Source organism: Calypte anna, chromosome 7 (assembly GCF_003957555.1).
Source record: "Calypte anna isolate BGI_N300 chromosome 7, bCalAnn1_v1.p, whole genome shotgun sequence".
NCBI lineage: Eukaryota > Metazoa > Chordata > Aves > Apodiformes > Trochilidae > Calypte > Calypte anna.
This window is the reverse complement of record NC_044253.1, coordinates 38,298,188-38,316,337: the sequence shown is the minus strand read 5'-3', so window position 1 is coordinate 38,316,337 and position 18,150 is coordinate 38,298,188. Positions and strand designations below refer to the sequence as shown.

At 40.7% G+C, this 18,150-nt stretch overlaps 1 protein-coding gene across 1 annotated transcript in view; it reads right to left on the bottom strand.

The window, feature by feature from the left end:
• COL3A1 (collagen type III alpha 1 chain) overlaps positions 1-17,347 on the bottom strand; it is a 51,314-nt gene extending 33,967 nt beyond the window's left edge. The window contains exon 1 of the mRNA XM_030453983.1: positions 17,156-17,347. Coding sequence (XP_030309843.1) covers positions 17,156-17,234 — 79 coding nt within the window. The 5' untranslated portion in view covers positions 17,235-17,347. The remainder of the gene's footprint in view (positions 1-17,155) is intronic.
• Positions 17,348-18,150: the final 803 nt, after the last annotated feature.

Sequence of the window (18,150 nt, the reverse complement as noted above, 5' to 3'; positions counted from 1 at the left end):
CTAGCATCTTGCATTTGCAGCTCACACCAAGTGTTTTCAAAGCATTTTGTGAAGGACAATGCATAGAACAGATCTAAAAGAATGTTCACATGAATTGCCCAAATGGTGTACAATTAATGTGTCACCTGGCCTGATCAAATCTTACAAGGGTCTGTATTTTCATTAATCTGCCATATTCCTGGCTTTGCAGTTTCCTTCCAACAGCTGTTGTACTGATCCACTTTGTTGTAGATAATGGATTTGAAGAGACTGATGAAACCCAGTCTGTAATTTGGGTTTAGTAACTTCTTAGAGAAATTAGATCTGGAAAGCCCAGTCATGTAAAAACAACACTGCATAGTGTGACAAACTCCTTGTGGGATTTGCAGAAGGTATTAGAAGCCTCAGACTGCAAATCTAAGTATCAGTGAATGCCTTGAGTAACAGAATAAGATTCTGTTCAAGGAGGATTTAAAGCAAACCCATTTAGAAACACAGAATTCTGGAAGAAGAGCTATTTGTGTACCTACATTGTCCTTAAAAGATTACTATCAGAGTAAGTCACCCATCAAAAAGAAAGAAAAAACCACGTAGTTCAAAGTTCTCTATAATTACCACCAGCTCCAGACATGAAATTTTGAATACCATCAGACAGTTGTAATGGGGGGAATTACATAGTATGAGGCTGAGTCCAAATGTATAGTACAGTCCCCCCCTTTGGGTTGTGCAGTCTCTTTTTCTTTTCTGACTCATGGTATCTTCCAGCTCTGTCTTTTCTCTTTTCCACCACCACTTTAGCACACTGGTCTTTTTTTTTCTCCCAACATATTTTGGTTTTCTATCTCTCTGTATTTGTGGGTATCTTCTTCCACACCATGCCAGTGCTCTCTGGCATGGCCCACACTTGGATGCATTTTGTCTCTTCTCGTGCTCCTTCTTCTTTGTTCCCTTTTTTCTCTGTTCCAGTTTCCTCTTTCCCATAGCATGTCACTTCCCTTTCCATCTTCCCTGAATCCTCTTTGGTTTTGGTACCTCAGCAGTTCACCTTTTTCTTGCCATGTAGTCAACTCAGCTTAATTTTTCAGACAGTTCCCTTCCCAGTGTCTCACTCAGCTGCTTTCCCTTGCCTGTATCAGCCTTTTTCCTCCAGGTCATCCATGAAATTCCTTCCTTCCTTGCGTGAGCTCCACAAAGGTGGTTGGGAATGCAACCAAGAGCTCCTGGCTCACTCAGTGGAGAACCAGCGTGGGGATCTAGGAGTAAGGCACAGCATGGGACAGGAGGTTCCTTTTCCCACTTTTAATCCCACTACAGGCTTTCTGCACACACAACTTATCCTATCTCTGCACTTCAATTATAAGAGAAGCAAACAGGAAAATGTTGACCTGTCAAGGCTGACAGAACTTATGGTTAAGAGTTGGTTTTGACCACCAGCTTGGTTAGAACAACAGCAAGATGCAAAAAAGCTTCAAAAATCCTTTTTGGACATTTAAAAGCCAATACTATTTCTGTGCTTCCCATCAGGCTGGGAGCCAGTATTTTACCTTCCTTTGGCAAAACAAAAAATCTTAAATTCTTCAATATTGCAGTGACATCTGAAAATTAATTCCCTTCAGATGTTTTCTATCACTTAGAAATTAACTTTTTCTTTTTCCCTTCATTTTTCTACCTTTTGGGCCTCATCAGAAACTTGAGATCCTAGAAAAGAGAGGTGAAGAACTGCTTATTTCCAGGTCAGCATCTTCCTCATGTCACAGGGTCCCAGCATCAGCTGCTGCTTCAAAGGGCACTGTCTGACATCCACTCCCCAAAGAAGATCCAGGTGACCTTCCTTAGTCTGCCAAGCTAGATTTCATTCCTAAAAAAAGTTTCTTGGTTTCCCAGGTCTCACACTACAGAATCATGTCAATGGATCTTAGGTAAACAAGCAGATTCTTTGCTTAATTCATTGCAGATTGTCTCTGCAAGGAACATTTCCCTCCTTTAGCAGACCAGGATTTCACTGCAGACACTTAGGAAAAAAAAAAACAAAACAAACAAACCTGCCCAGCCTTGGCAAGAAGAATGACAAATGTTTCCTGACAAACAAGAAGGCTGAATATATTTTAAAAATGAGAAGTGCAATCTTATGAATGGAATATTTTTTTATAGTCTCTCTAATGATTCATGTCAAAAAAAACCTGGGTAGCTCAGTATATGAGGGGTTGGCTGTATACAAGAGGACCCTGCAAGCAGTATTCTGTGGGAAGCAGAATGGCACCAGAGCTACTGAGGGGGTTGGATACACCCTGGAGAACACGGGTGGGCATGGAGCCACCCCACCCAAGAGCAATGCACTCAGCTCTCACCCCACTCACCTGCTTCCCAGCTCCCCAGATTTAAACATCCTTCTCATTTGCAAACATCACGAGGAAGGGAGAGATGATTTCTCTTTAGTTTAGTTTTAGTTCATAAATGTTCTATAAAAATAGCATGGTACAGATCTAAAAGACTTAAAACTGTTCATGTGGGCACATTATGTATGGCTATATGGATTGCACACACAAATAAAAACCTGCATAAGGTACCATGTCTTTGATTATTTTTAATATCCAAATTTTGAGCTCTTGACACCTTCTCTTATCCTTACAAAACCACAGTTCTTTTTATACCAGTTAAAGAATATTCTTATTCACTAGGAAATTGAGATCCAAGAACTTGCATTTTTGTTTCTCCATTTTTTCTTCATCTTTAATTCCTTTCCATTGATTTGTTCTGTTGTTCTGTAGTTTCCAGAGATGTCATCCTGCTGCCTTACAGGGAAGGACACAGCTTGAATGGGGAGCAGCAATGGGCCATCTTTCCCATATCTTGGCACTCCTAGTTAGGTAAGGTTCTGTTTTCAAGCCAGCTGCTCTTTCCTGAAGCAGAGGCTTTTCTCAGTGACAAGTTTTTCACACTGAGAAGACTCACTTTTCCATATTTTAGTCAACAACAACTATGAAAATCACAGAAATCTAAAACGTGCCACAAAACAAATGACATGACTTCACAGTAAGGCAGAAATAAGGCAGATTTCTCTGCATTTTTCCAAGGCTGTTGTTCAGTTATCCTACAGTAGATGGCAACCTTTAATAGAAGGAAAAGAAAAATTGAAGCCATCTGGATGTAATGACATTTGTATTTGCTCCTAACTTTCTGGACATTGTTAAATGAATTAAGAAATAAGCTCAGAGAGCTGCAATGAAAATCGTTGTGGCCTTTGGCAGAATGAAAGTATTAAATAGGTTTCCAAAGGAAACTTACATCTGGGAAGACTTAGTCTCTTCAAGACACCCCCTCTGTGCTCAGATGTAGATCTGTGTGTCAGCCTGTTATGACATAATGCATTTTGCATTGCTCATAAAGATTAACTGTTAGCTCCAAAATCCTTTGGAAAGCTGATTTGTGCTAAAGCACTGGCAAGTTCCATATAGGAATAATAAGGTTATAAAAAAGCTGACTTGCCTATTTCTAGACTTGCAGTAAAACTGTCACAGACTTGCCTTAGCCAGCTTTTCTTATTGATGCCTGAACACATGGATTAGGCTAAGATTTTTTTAAAAAAATAAATATTAGAACTCAACAACATTTGCTTCTGGCAATGTAAAATCTTATTCTTCTTCCCAAAGCCCTGCATACAGTGGCACTGCATTTCTATGGCAGTTTTGCAATAGCTTGTTGGGAACTCTGTCAATCTCAGATTCGTTGTATGAGAGATTCAAGTTTAGTATTTGAAAGCCTGAATAACTTTGCATTTATGATGTTTACTGAGCAGTCCCATTTTTAAAGATTTTGCTGAGAGTAGAATTTACCTGGAGCAGTCTAAAGTGAAGTGAAGAAACAACAAAGAAGGCAACACAACCTTAACCATATATTTATTTTGAAATATTTCCCATTTTTAAATCAGTCTAGGAGCTGCAGGTAAGCAGACCAGGAGAGAAAGGCAAGAGGAAGATCATCATTTGATCTCAAAGGATCTGTAAGTCTGGTACCTAAAAGAGCCCAAATGTGTACAGGGAAAAACAAACATGGTCTTAGGCCTGAAGGATGACAGATGTCACATGAGACATAATCCTGATTCCAGTGAGGTGAATGGGAATTCTGTATCGAGTGCTGTGACTTGAGAAGCTGACCTGTTTGCAGATGGTTTTGGTTATGCATTTGTGCAAGCTCTGTGATCATGGCTTGACCACATTTATATGGCAAAAGGAAAAAATCTTCTAATAGTATCCTCAAAAACCACAGGCTTTTCCACTTTGGACAAAGCAAACGTCCAGCTATTGCATTAGGAGGAGACTCACAGATCCCATTTGCAGAGATGTGACTAAAGGCTTAGAAATTATGGAACATCTTGAACTTGTCTGGTTCTGCCTCAGAAAGGGCAATAGTCCACACATGGGTGACTCATGACCCTCCAGAAGCTTGCTCCCAAAATTAGTTCTTAATTTTGGGAAGCAAAACCCAGAAGCTTTGATCTGTGAGAAATGGATCACAAACACAACCAGTCAAGCAAACAGTTTCTGCTGTTATTTAAAGTGTATCTGGCTAAAGCACTGACAGAAAGGGGGCCTAATCTCTACTGTTGGCTGGATCCAAAGTCTGCTGAAGTTAGGAAGGGTCTTTCTGTTGCTTTTTACAGACTTCTAACTGTATATGTCAGCCTCTGCTTCCTCACCCTGACCTGCTCTTGGTAATCAGCTTTACAGAATGGCTGCTTCAAAAAATGATTTTACATTTCTTCTACAGTAAATACACGTTTCTTCTACAGTAAATACACATGTTCATACATTGTTTAACCAAAGGATAAAGTAGAAAAGAGATCCATTGCTCCTTTTCAATGGAAATGCTGTAATTCACTGAGGTAGACTGTGGAATCCATCCCAGTGTCTGCAGCACCACTGCTTTCCATTTACTGAACAGAAAAGAATGCCACAGTGTCTACCTCGAAGCAAATGGTTTGGACTCCCTGTCTGGTATTATGGTGATGTTTATAAGAAAATCAAACATACTCTTTCCATCCCGTGATCAGTAATGGAAACAAACTAATTGGCTTGCTGAGCCAGAAAGGCCTGGTTTGTCTGCATGTTCCCCTGCCAGATAAGTGCTGAGTACTCAAAAAGTCTGAAATAGTGTCTGCTTCATAGCAGTCAGGGAAAGAGGTGAAAATAGAAGGAAAAAGAAAAAAATGTCTAACAAGGCAAGGCCTACAGACATTCATTCTCTTGGCTGGAATCGTCATCAAAATATCAGCTAATTAACTGATTGGATTTCTCAGGGTTATGAGGACATAATGGTCAGTTTGGGTGTACCTACCTATTAGGACATTTTCAGATTTAATGGTACTGTTGTAATATTTGGTCAGGTTTGTCCACCATGTAATTGGAGGTAACAGGAAAGGAACCTCATTTGGTAAAATTAGCAGGCAGTGAAAAAACCAGAGCAGGTCCATCTTAAAAACCTTTTCCTGCTCTGTGTCCTCTAGGAGGAAAAAATGTCATTGGGTGGGATGGAGAAGGAGTATGAATGAACAGTTCATGGATTTCCCAAGCTACATCCTGTGCTTTCAGACAGAAACTGGAGCTTTCTTACTTCTAGGGATGCTCGTCTGCCAAAAAAGCTGGTGTTTGAACAGTCCTGCCACTGCGCCAGGCCCAGACGTTTTCCTCTTCAGTCAGATGCAGAGTAAGGAAGAGAAAGCAGCATTAAGGGATGCTGGTGAATCACAGCACTGCACTTGCCACTCAGATGCATTGTGGAAATGATACACTCCCTGTTTCAGCAACAAGGCATAGAAGAGGCTGGGTTCTCAGGCAAAGTGTCACTACATCTCGTAGCCAAACCATCCTTGCTCTGACACACAGCCAACCTGTCTTGCTGATTACAAAAGGAAAAAAACCCACAAATAACCAGGCCTGCACTGGTACAAACAAGCATTTACATTTAAAAGGAAAAATCATGGCTCTTTCCCTTCATTTGTCTTCACAAGCTACAAATGCTGCAACCTTTCTGCAGCTTTTTGTCCTTTTTGAAATATCAGGATTTAAAAATATCCACTCATGGCATTTTTGCTGCCAAGTCAAATGGCTCTATTTCCCTTGCAGATTATTGGCTTTTCCCTAATCTTTCAAAGTGTGTTTTATGTTAAGCAAACTAATTTTTCTCTTTTATCTTCACAGGGCTCTTGTTCTCCCCAAAGGTAACCTGGTCTTAAGAGGCTGAATCTGTCACGTTGTTCTTCCTCAACATTTATGTTTCACAAATTGCTCTATTCAGGCACACGTGTGACATCCCTGACTGATGTTCTTCATCCAGGTTTTAAAGGTCACCCTGGCACAGAAGAGGCAGGCCAGGGATATCCCATCAGAGATACTGTTCCACAGCAGCCCCACTGGCTCCAGCTGGTGTCTGGCATGAGAAACAATGGCAGAAGAGTTTTCTTCTTTCCCAACTGATAATAGGAAAACAGATTGCAAGGAGGGGTCTTTTGTGCTTTGAGTTGGAGGTTGTTTTTGACAGAGCTATCATTTCAAACTGAGTCATGCCAAGGACAGGATAGAGCAAACTGCCATCTATCACCTTGCTTTTTTTTTTGTTGGAGGGATTGCACAGGGGATTGTTACACCTCTTTTTGAACTTATAAAAGTCATTTTAAGAAAACATCTGCTGGATGTGAGAGAGGGTTATACTCCTTTTTTTGTTAGCCCTTTCTTGACAACACCATGGCCTAAATGATCTTTTGTAAGTGAGGAAGAGATTCCTGAATGACATCACAAAAAATTGTGATGTTATTCTGGTATTTCATCTCCAAAGTCCTCTCTCAACAGGTTGAGTCTAACTCAGACAATTATATCCATATTTCTGTCTTTTTAGTAGAGATAGACTCCCTGTGCTATACTCTGCAGAGTGTATCATTTGTTCCTGACTAAAGAGTAAACAGTGCCTGATCAGAACCTCCCCAGATTTTACTGGGCTTTGGATCAGACCTAAAGAACATCAATTATTCTGCTGGCAACTGAAGGTCTTCAGTGTCTGACAGGTCAAACCTTTTAATAAGAGTAACCACTGGCATTAGAGCAGGACACACAGGAAGAATTTCATCTTAATTCCATGCATCCAATGCCCTTTAGAGGGAACACTGCATAATTTTTCACTCACTTATTCTTCCAATTATTGGTAAAGTGCCTCTGAGATTTTTCTACCCCTTCTGTTCTTATGTTACAATGTTTTTTGGCACATCACCTTTCGTGCCATTTGGTGTCACTCTAGAAATACTCAGCAGGCTGCAGTCACTTTATTTGTGGGTATTTAGTTGTAGAGCTGGCATAAATTCTCACTACTCTGCAGTAATCTGATTTTAATGGGCTTCTTGTCTTTAGAGCGAATGGTGCCAAATGGCCCAAAGTCTTGTGTTTTAAACCAAGCAGACACTGATATAAATTCAAGGTCTGATGTGATTACTGATGATTTTATGGATTTATTAGCTTCTTTAAACATACACCCTGCCCACTCCTTCAGCAGTCAAAGAAGACTTCTACAGTCAAAGTGCCAAGGTAATCTTAAACAGCTGAGCTGATGAACACTTCCAATTTTATTCCATAAGAAGCTGGCCTAACATATTACTAAAGAAAAGCAATAGCTTCATGCTCAATGTTATTGAGATTAATTAAGTGGAAAAATTTACCAAAACCCAGCATTGTGTAAGAACTTAAAAAAATAATAATAATAATTCCCAAGTTATACCTAAAAGACATACTTCTACATTTATCATTTTAGCTAGGACCAGGAATAGTTTATCCCACTGGAGGATTCTTTGCAACATTTCTTGCAATAGGTCTGTCCTGGCAAGAATATAGAATAACTGGAAAAGTCATTGTGTACAAGCAGGTTTCCCAGGCTGTATAACCAGTCTGGCAGACCCAAAGTATCATAAAAGGGAGATTCAGCTTCTCAGTTGCTAAGTGAAAGGGAAGGGAAAGGGAGGCATTGGAAACTGGGGGTTGCTACACCTTGCTCTACCTAACACCTCTTGCAAAAGACAAAACTGTAACTACTTAATTGAAGATATTTTAAGTTTCTCACAAGATAAAACCCAAAGGCTGTGTGGGAAAAAAAACTAGGATTTTTTTGTTTTCATTGTCTAACCTTGTAATTAAAACAATTTTTATTGGGTGATTAAGGTTTCAAGTGAGATGTGATCTTCTCTTTCCCTTCAGCTCAGAGACAGGGCTAACAGTTTTATTCAGTGCTGTTTCTGTGCTTTGCCTTGGAAGAAATCAATGCTCCTCTCCTGAGGCTGGAGCAGATGGGAAGTGTTACAACTCAGTGTAGTACACATGGTAACATCATTTATGTTTTCAGATATGCTGGACAAAGTCAGCTCCAATGTAACTTCATGGTCACAGTGAATTTACATCAGAGATGAGTAAAGCAGCAGGGGGGCAAATTCTACACTTACAGAGCTCCCTGAACAATTGTATTGATTTCCCTGTAATTTCAGAGGTTGGGAGTAAATGAAGAGTTTGATTCTTGTATTTCATATTCTGGGGATGGATTAAAGAATTCTGGCATATTGTCCAAAGAAAAAAAGAATCATAACTTTGTGCTGCCAATAAATGAAATGTATTTGTAATCCAGAAGGTTGTGGGGGGCTGTGGTGAGATTTAGAATGCACAGAGCACCACTAACCTAGTTTCATCTGCAGAACAGCTTGTATTCATTCACTCCTTACTCCAGTTTGCACTAATTCACCCCACATCCATTTTGGACAGTTAGTTGGATACAGATGGCAGTATGTGAAATTCTTAATCTGCCTCATCGAGGATATTAAATGGGTGTTTGTACACCCAGTACAAGGTTCTTATTGTCAGCTTCCTCAGACTACCAAAGTGAGCATTGTGAGGCTTTTCCCAGGATACCAAAGACAACTTTTCTAGGGCCACTTTTAACTATCAAGTTATATACCCACTTCTGAAGCATGAAGACCTAAGAATCTTCCTAACCAATTCCCTCATCGAGGGAGAATCCACCCTTTTGGTGAGGTCAGGAGCCTGCAAGCACAAAGATGACTTTTTATGAAGATCAGAGGTCAGGAGCATTGCTACTGAAGTGGCTGCCTGGAGCCTGGCACACATTTAGCTCTCCCTGCTCTGGGCAGCTGGCACAGAGGGAGGGTAAACAGCACAGTGAAGCAGAGGAGGGCTAAAGCATCTTCAGCCAGATCCAACACTTTATCTGCTGGGGTCCTTAAAAGGTATCAGTGGAAGAGGCTGAGCCAGAGAACACCTAATAAATGAAGTTTTTGGTTTTTTTCTTCTTCCACTGAAAGAAGTTTACAAAGTTCTTTCTTCCTTCAGCTTCTTTAACAGGGAAAGAAGCAATTGGACTTGAACACATCTTTCCTTTTTCTTTTCTTTTCTTTTCCATGCTTTCTCTCCCTCCTCTTCACCCCCCTGTTTCTCTCCCCCTCCTCCCCCCCTCATATTTATGCTATTCTCTTCACACACAAAAAAGAGGGATCTACAAAGGGGACCACCCTGCCAATGACTAAGCCACCAACAGGCTTAGAAAATTGTGCAAAGAATCTTTGAAATGTCTGAGCATATTTCAATTACTCTTTTCAAAGATTTGCAATTCCCACTACACAGCCCATTGTTTGCTTTCACTAGGACCTTCTCTTAAACAGCTGGCACACAATGACTACTGCTCTGTAGGGAAACAAGCAAGTATCATACAGTAGGTTTGAAGCCAAACACAGAAAAAATGTCAATTTTTATTTTAAAAGAGCCTCTCACGAACAGAGAAGTGTTTTCCAAGATAATATGAATTCTATTTTTGCTGCTTGTAGCTGAAGGAGAGCATGGGGGATGTAGTTCATTCTCCTTTGATGCTCAGCATGGTTGTTCCACTGCACATCAAAGGAACAATGAGTGAACCTTCCCATATTTTCTATTAGCTGTGTGGGGGTGAGCAATTGGTTCTCTTGTGTCTCTTTGAAAAAGGAGCTGCAATGCTGCTCTTGCCTTGTTTCCTGATAGAAAATGGAAAGAAGGAAGAGAGAAGCAGCAGCAGCACAAAGGGTAAGAACAGAGAGCTTTTTTGCAGAGGACAGCCTGACAGTGCTCCATCTGGTCACTGGGTGTGACCTCTGGGGCATTTCAGTGGCAAATAATTATGTCCAGAAGTTTTCCAAGAACTGCCAGCGTTTCCAGACACAGATCATCCTTTCATATCTACTGCTACAGACGTGCATGGGATGTCCCTGCAGTTCTGCTGCCCTTCACAGTGCTGGGGCCAGCAATAAAGCAGTGTCTGAAGCTACCACAGCAGCCCAGAGAAGATTTGCTCATGGAAGGAAATCTTTTGCTGTCTAGCAGGAGGGCAAAGGTGTCCGTGCCACCCTCCAGAGTGGGATGCACAACGCCTGAAAGAGCAAACCAGCAGCAAGAAGGGATGGGTTTCCTGGGGTTGTGGATGGCTTTGTGTTGTGCCCAAGGCCATTCTGCTACAAGCTCAGCTGGAGTCTTAAATCTACAAGTCACATCCTCCATTTCTTCAGAGTCATTTTGGTGCCTCTTTTGCTGTAAGAGAAGGCCTAGGCTTTCAAAACAACAAAACATATTCAGCCTTAAAATCTTTCCATTATCATCACATTCTTCCTGCTCAATGCCCTGTGCAAGCTTTCTCCTCCCTGACAGACATTTCCTCACGGAGTATTTGTGTAAATCAAAGTAAGACAAAAATGTGCAGACATTGTAAAGGAGGAACAGCTTTCAGTTCTCCTTCTGATAGCTTGTGTTTAAATGAAGGGTTTGACGTAAATGAAGGAAAATGGAAGAAGCCTCTTAGCTAATATGAAAGGAATCTCTTCTGCTGTACTTTCACTAAACAAAGCCAGAAGTCCCAGAGCTGAAGTTTATCCAAACTAAAGCCAACAAATGGCTGTTGTTGGAGGGGGTTATATCATGTTTTCCATTGTCATGTTGACATGAAACAGGCAGAGGCTTCAACTTCACAAACCCAGAGACAAGATTGGCTCTGAAGTGAAAATGCAGAAATAAAAGCAGTAGTTGGAAGTAGGTTAGCTTTTCTCAAAGCAACATTGAGAGAACTTTTCCTTTGAAATACAAGATGGGAAAAAAAAAGACTGCTTGAAAGTATAAATGCAAACTATAATGTAAAAGATCTATTGCTTTACAGTCACCAACAGACCTCATTCCTCCTTGCACCCTGCCAGCATTTAAGATAGGATAAGAACACCTCTCTATCTCTGTTCTACTTACAGAAGAGACTTTCCTAGTCTCATAATATGTATTTTTTTACTGCCTGTGGAGATTCATCAGCTCATCAGCCACAGCAGCAACTTAAGGGTTAATCTTTGAAATTGTTATACAGCATTAAAGAGCTGTGAGACATTTTAATGGCACAGCCCATACACATAAATATGGGAACCTCAGTTCCCTGCAACACCAAGTGTCTGACTGTGTTAAATGGAGAAAGATCAGGGAATTCCTCGTAGATTGAACAAAGCACCTCTTGTCAGGGACACCATGGAGCAGACAAAAGGAGAGCTTCACAAACCCTGTGCATCAAAAGATACAAGGGAAGAAAGATCCCCAGAGGAGCAGCAGTTGTGCAGCAGGAACTGAAGCAGAGCATGGCTCCTGCATACAGCAGCAGCCTGGCCATGGGGAGCCAGCTGCAGTGAGTTGTGGAGCTGCATCACTCCCAGTGACATCTCCCTGAGCTGCACAGACCCAAACACACTTTTTCCAGGAGGAACCCACTGGATCCCCTTGGGCTGGAAATGGGCAGCATGGTGAGAGCCAGGGGCTTCATCATTCTTCTGCATCTATCCACATTCCCCTCAACAGCCTGACCTGGCAGTACAGGAGCCAAGTAACACTTCTGGCATCTCTCTTGGAGAAGGAATCACAGCTGTGCCCAGTTCTCCTTCTGTACAGGATATCTTATCATGGGTGTGTCAAAGGAGGTGCAGGCTGGTAAAATAGCTCTGCAGGTAAAATGATGACACTACATTTTTTGTTGCATTTTGGGTTGAAGGTTATTTTATATCCAAAAAACAAAATCAGAACATCTCAAAACCACAGAGATACAGGTGGCAGGTGCTGAGCTCTAAACCACATTAAAGTTGTGCAATTTACAATTTACCAAGCTACCACAAGGAGAATGAGCTAACAGTTGTCATGTTAAATCAGAAAAGATTTTATTATACCCTTTTCAGGTCTCAGTTTTATTTTTTGGGTCATTGCCAATAATGAACCGAATTTTGCTCCATCACATCAAGTATCTACAATGATACAGGAATATAATCCAGTTACTTTGAGGCAAAAAAACCCCTATTTAACAACATATCTTTACTACTGCCAACAATTTTCCTTGTATTAGCTGAGATCTTTAGCCTAATTTCTTAAAAAAGCAGGATTAAAGACAGCATAGTCTGCAGTGTTAATGGACTTTGCATTCATTTCAACTTCTTTGGGTCTTGACCATTACTTCAAACCAACAAATTAAAACTTGCAGCTGTGGCTTGTGCTGTTCTCCAAATTACTAACCTAAAACCATAACATCAAGAGCAATCCAGCTCTCATGCTGCCTGCTTGCCTGGGAAAGCAAGCTTTGTTATTGTTTCCTCCTACTGGTTAGTTGAACCTTTCAACTCTGAAGAAATCCCAGAAATCACAGAATGTCAGGGCTTGGAGGGGACCTTGAGAGATCACCAAGTCCAACCCCCCACCAGAGCAGGACCACACAGGACCAACCAGTGTAGGTCACACAGAACACATCCAGGTGGGGTTTGGATGTCTCCAGAGGAGAAGGAGACTCCACAACCTCCCCGGGCATCCTCTGCCAGTGTTTTGTCACCCTCACAGTCAAAAAGTTTTTTCTTATGTTTACCAGCTGTGGAAGGCTGGCATCAGCTAAGATTTTTCAAGTGACACCTGGTTGCATATTTCAGACCTCAAAACTTTGGCAGAAGCTGGGAAAGGAAACAGGATCTGCTTGTAATCTGCAGCACTAAGAAGGGAGCAAAGGTAATGGCTCTGAGGGAGGCATCAACAGTAATGTTCGTGCCAGAGACAACACCCTTCTACCTCTGTCTCTTCCCCCTGTAATAAAGGAGTGGATAGTTCCAACTCCACCCCCTCGTTGAAAAAAAAGATCAGCCTATGTAGATTTGGTCTGAAATCAAAAAGAAATTTGGAAAATAATGACAGGGATTTAGAATGCTCTCCTTTTCCTAAGGTTAATGTCTTCCAGCTATGTGTGATCTACAACGTGTTTATGAAATTTGTCGTATTTCCAAGAACATATATATAATATTTAGAGGGGGTGGATTCCCCAGGCTTTCATTTAGCACGATTTTTTCAGACTAGAAAGGAATGTTTCAGTTTTCCTAAGCCTAACCTTGTCTGCTGAGTGCTTGGTAAAAAACACTTAGGAAAAACGAGCAGTAGACTCCTGATCTTTCATACCCTCACACAGGTTACTCATGTAATTATCAGCTGGCTTCACCTTTAGAAATCTGGAGGGAGACTTCTCCACGTTATCAGAACCTCTGAGGACATATAGTTCTTACTGGCATTGGCATTACCCTTAAACTTGCTCATTTCTCAACAAAGAATGCATATGTGCAATGCTGTTTGTGGATAAGTGCTAAAAAATGTTACACTGGAAGTCTCACAAATACACAGCATCTGTGCAGTACCCATCTGCTTCAAAACCTATTTAATCCTTTCCAGTTAATAACAAAAGAAAGCAAACTGGCTAAACCAAGCTACTTACAGTTTTTCCTAAAATATCATCCTGCTTTTCTCGGGGCTACCTCCTGGACCCTACATCCCGTGGTAATATTTAATTTTAAAACTAATTTGTGACTGAAAGTAGTATGAAAAGTCAATAAGTCTTCTTGGAGATATTTTAGGATTCAGTCTTTACATCAGAAATTACCAGTTTCCTGACCAAACTTCCAAGGTAATGCTTACAAGGAAAACGCTAAATTACATTAGAGCAAAAAATTACTTGGAATAACAATGAAGGGTTTCTGGCTCTGCTCTTACAACGCTTTTAAGGAAATAGGAGCTTTCCTCATGACCTCAGTGAAGTTCCTCAAAGAGTATGGGGTGTACATATGAGGAGTGTCACACCTCAGGTGACTGAAACATCCCTTGCCTATCTCAGAAGCAGCTGAGACAGCCCCAGATCCCTCTGAACCCCCTTTTGGCCCTGCTGGGAGAAGGGCTGTGCGAGGGCTTCCCTTTCAGTCAGTGGAAACTGCCAAAAACCTTGGGTCTGCCTAGGTAAAATTTATGCTGTCTAGATTGACTCTACAAACTCAAGCTGATGGGTATGAATGTAGGCCCTCAGGCTAGCAAATGCCTGAACAAATCATGCTGGCAGGGTAGAGGATGGATTTCTTCCTGAAGGAAGCATTCCAACTTCTTGCACTTTTTGGCAATTTTAATACACAGGATGTGAAAGTGCCTTCAAAGAGCAGAAGTGAACATACATTGCCTGGAATCTGACTCATCTGTCCCACCTGAAGCACCAGCTTCATGTCATGTCAGCCACCAGGAGGCATTTTTATCTTAAACACGGGCAGGGCTTGCAAATATCTTGACTATACCTTGACACACATCAGAAAACCTGAACTGTGCCAAGGGCATTTTGTTTGCTGGCTTAAAGCATCCTGGAGGGTTACCAACACATTCAGCTTTGTTTGGGGAAGTCACAGAAAATTCTTTGTTCCATAATATCCATATCCTGAGCTTCTGAAGAGGTTCAACCTGAGGATGCACTCCAATCTCTGTTCTTAGCTATTATAGCAAGACAAAGAAACACATAGCCCAGAGGTACATCTGACTATTCTAAACTTGGTGTATATCAAGCAGTTTCCTTAATATCTTGCCAAGTCTTGTCTCCTGGCAGGCTTCCCCAAGGAAAATTTTATATTGACTTACACTTGATCCTAACCATATAAACATTTTTCTTGACAAGAGAGAGCATTTTAGCATGTCTGGAAATTCTCTTTTGAACTGTGGAAAATTCCCAGTCCTTTGCTGGCCTGCACATGAGCAAGCAATGCTAATCATCAACCCCTTCAATTATTATTTTCTGTGAGAAAAGCATATTCAAACGTGTGGAAAGGAACATTCCAAAGAGAGGACAAAAGTCAACATTTTAAGGGATAACCAGTGTTTTATCAGGCTCTCTGTGTAACCTCATCCCTGCAAGTAGTATGGATGTTAGCCCAGTAAGGAAATGTTACTACGCTGTGACACAGGAATGTGGCAGAGAAACAAGAATACTCCTTCACACTTTGTTTGTACCTTGTTCTTCAAGAAATTTGCTATTTCTTGAGTATAATACATGTTGCAGCCCAGAAATGTCCAGGGATACAACAAGAGACGTGGTGCTCAGAGAGGATTTATTTATTGGAAGAAATAAATTGATGTTCCTTCTTTTTATATTGGATGTTGTGTTTGTCCTTATCCCCCAGAAGTTTTAGATATATATGCATGTGTATATATAAACTGACATAATGCATATTAAATATATGCAATAGATTTATTATTTTCTGCTGTAAGTGGAGAAAACTGACAGCATATATTTTCTCAAATTTATAATGTTTTTTCATGGAGGATTAATGAACAGCTTATATATTGGAAAAGCAGAAACAGAAAAGCATCTGTTCAGAATATATTAAGATATTCCCTAAAACCAATTTTATATGGCTTTTTTTTGATGTTTTTAGTTTTTTGGCTTTTGGGGGGATTTTTGTGGGGGTTTTTTTTGTTTTTTTTTTTTTTTTTTAAGATTCTTTTACAAGATGCAGTCTGTGCCTGTGCTGGTATTTGGGCAGGCTGCTGCTGCAGATGCTGTTACCTGATGAGCTCATGCAAGGAGCCCCCTGAGCTCCAGCTGCTTTGCTGCCAGGAGCCTGCTGGGGGACTCACAGCCACCCCCACAGCAGAGGTGCCTTTCCCAGGTAGGCAGAGACAGATAGATTTGCCCTGAAATAGCTAAAATAATTGTTTTCCTGATTGCTATCATACAGACTAGGGTAGGGTGTGGTTTTAAAGGTATTTGGCTTTTCTTTACTGCACTACAGTTTGTTTGGCTGCTGCTTATCAAGTTATTAGTGAAGTTATTCGTTGCCTGGATGCAGGAATAATTACAGAGCAGATCTTTTATATCTACGAGAAAGAAAAAAATGTTTTATCTTAAGGAAGGTCTGGTTTACAATGCAAGAACAGAGAACATCCAAAAAAGGTCATCTATACTGGTGGAATGTCATCTGTTTAAGTTAAATACTCATACCACACTTATCTTCACTCTAAGTTGAATTATTGTATACAAAGGTTTTTTTTTTCCCCCACGCTAAATTCCATGTTCATTTGGGTTTTGGTGTTCCTGCTCTCTGTAAACATGCACACACATACTGCATGGACTCTCAGATACCATCAGCTGCTAATCAGTCCTGTGAGGGACTGAAAGAGCCTGCAGATGCACAAATCAGACTATTCAGCTGAGGGAATTAACTTCCCCCGTCTGCTTTATGTCCAAGTAAAAATCCTGTAAGCTCCCATATTTCCATAAATCGCCCTTAAAAACTGCTTCATCAAAACTGGTTAGAATTTTAAGACTGTTTTCTTTTCCCCAAGCAAATTTATTTTATACAGCCCCCCATGCTGCTAGTGGAAAACACACAAGTACAAAGGGCTCCGAATGAAAAAGCTGGAATTAAAGACTGATTGCTTGTGACAAATAACTTCCAGGCAGCAGAGAGGTAACAGTTAAAATGTTATTCCAAGAGTTAAAAGAAATTGTTTAAAAACTCTCTGGTGTCTGCAATAGAAAAACAAGTAAGAACAAGAACAAATGCATCTAAGGCAGTCAGCTCTGTACAGCCCTTTCAACCACAGCAGAAAGCAAAGCAAAGAGAAACTTTTGGGATGGAAATGCAAAGTCCTGCAGCTTTCGACTTCAGCATGAACCCTCTGACTCTGCTGGATTAGTGAAGGAAGAGTGTTCTGGTGAGATTTGTGAATATACATTTCTGACAAGCTATGAGAATCACTGGTGAAAATAAAAATAAAATAAAGCCATCAAATCATAAGAAGCTTGAATTACTCACCGTCTTGTTGTGCCAAAATAACTGGTGGTTGAAACACGGCAAGAATGAGCAAAGTTACTTTTTGCACAAAGCTCATCATGTCTAAATATTAGACATGAGACTCTCTGTGCAAAAATAAAAATGGGGGGGGAAGAAAAATCTATTCAAAATAGCAACATGGGTTGTTCCCTGCCCTTCCAGCACCGGGCCATGTACAGAACTCAGCCACAAGCATTCCCCAGCTTTGGCCTTAAATAGGAAAAAAATTGGCTTACTTTACTTTTCCACCCCCTTTACTGAAACATGAGAAGAAGACCCATCCCCTAACAGTAAATGAATGATTAATATTTCTCTTGGCTTTACAGAAGAATAAAGTCAACTAAACAAGATACACAGCACATCTGGAACTTTTGTCTGCCTACAAAACGCACACTGAGACAGCACACGACTGCTTGGTGTGTGCTGTATGTGAGATAAATCCACGTGAAAAAGGAGGTCCTGCAGTAAAGCCTCTATGGGAAAGCAGTTTTAAAATGTTCATTAGGACTCAAAGGGTAGAGCCCAAAAAGGATTCTTAATTCTTAGTGCTCCCTAGAAAAGATGAAAGACAAGTACCTGATCTGGCCACACAAAGTGAAAAAATCCCAGAAGTGGAGGTGAAGACCTGGGAATTTCTGTGGAGAAGCCATCAGAATAAATGAGAGGGGGGCCTGAAAATCACCACCTTTCTGCTGTGCCTCTGCTTTTCTACACATCTCTGGCTCACACCAGGATTTTCTGGGACCTGGGGAGAAAGCAAACATAAAAAAAAAATTATGACAAAGACAAAATCCCAGATTAGGAGCACCAATCTTCCAAGCTAAAACTTTTCAAACAATTCAGTTTGATGCTGTCATAAAATATTTACAGAATAAGTACCACCTTTTGTTTTTTTTTTTACTGTTTATTCCTCAAACAAGAAGGTGTAGGGACAAAAAAAATCAAACCAAAACAAAAACCAAACAAAAACCACCAAG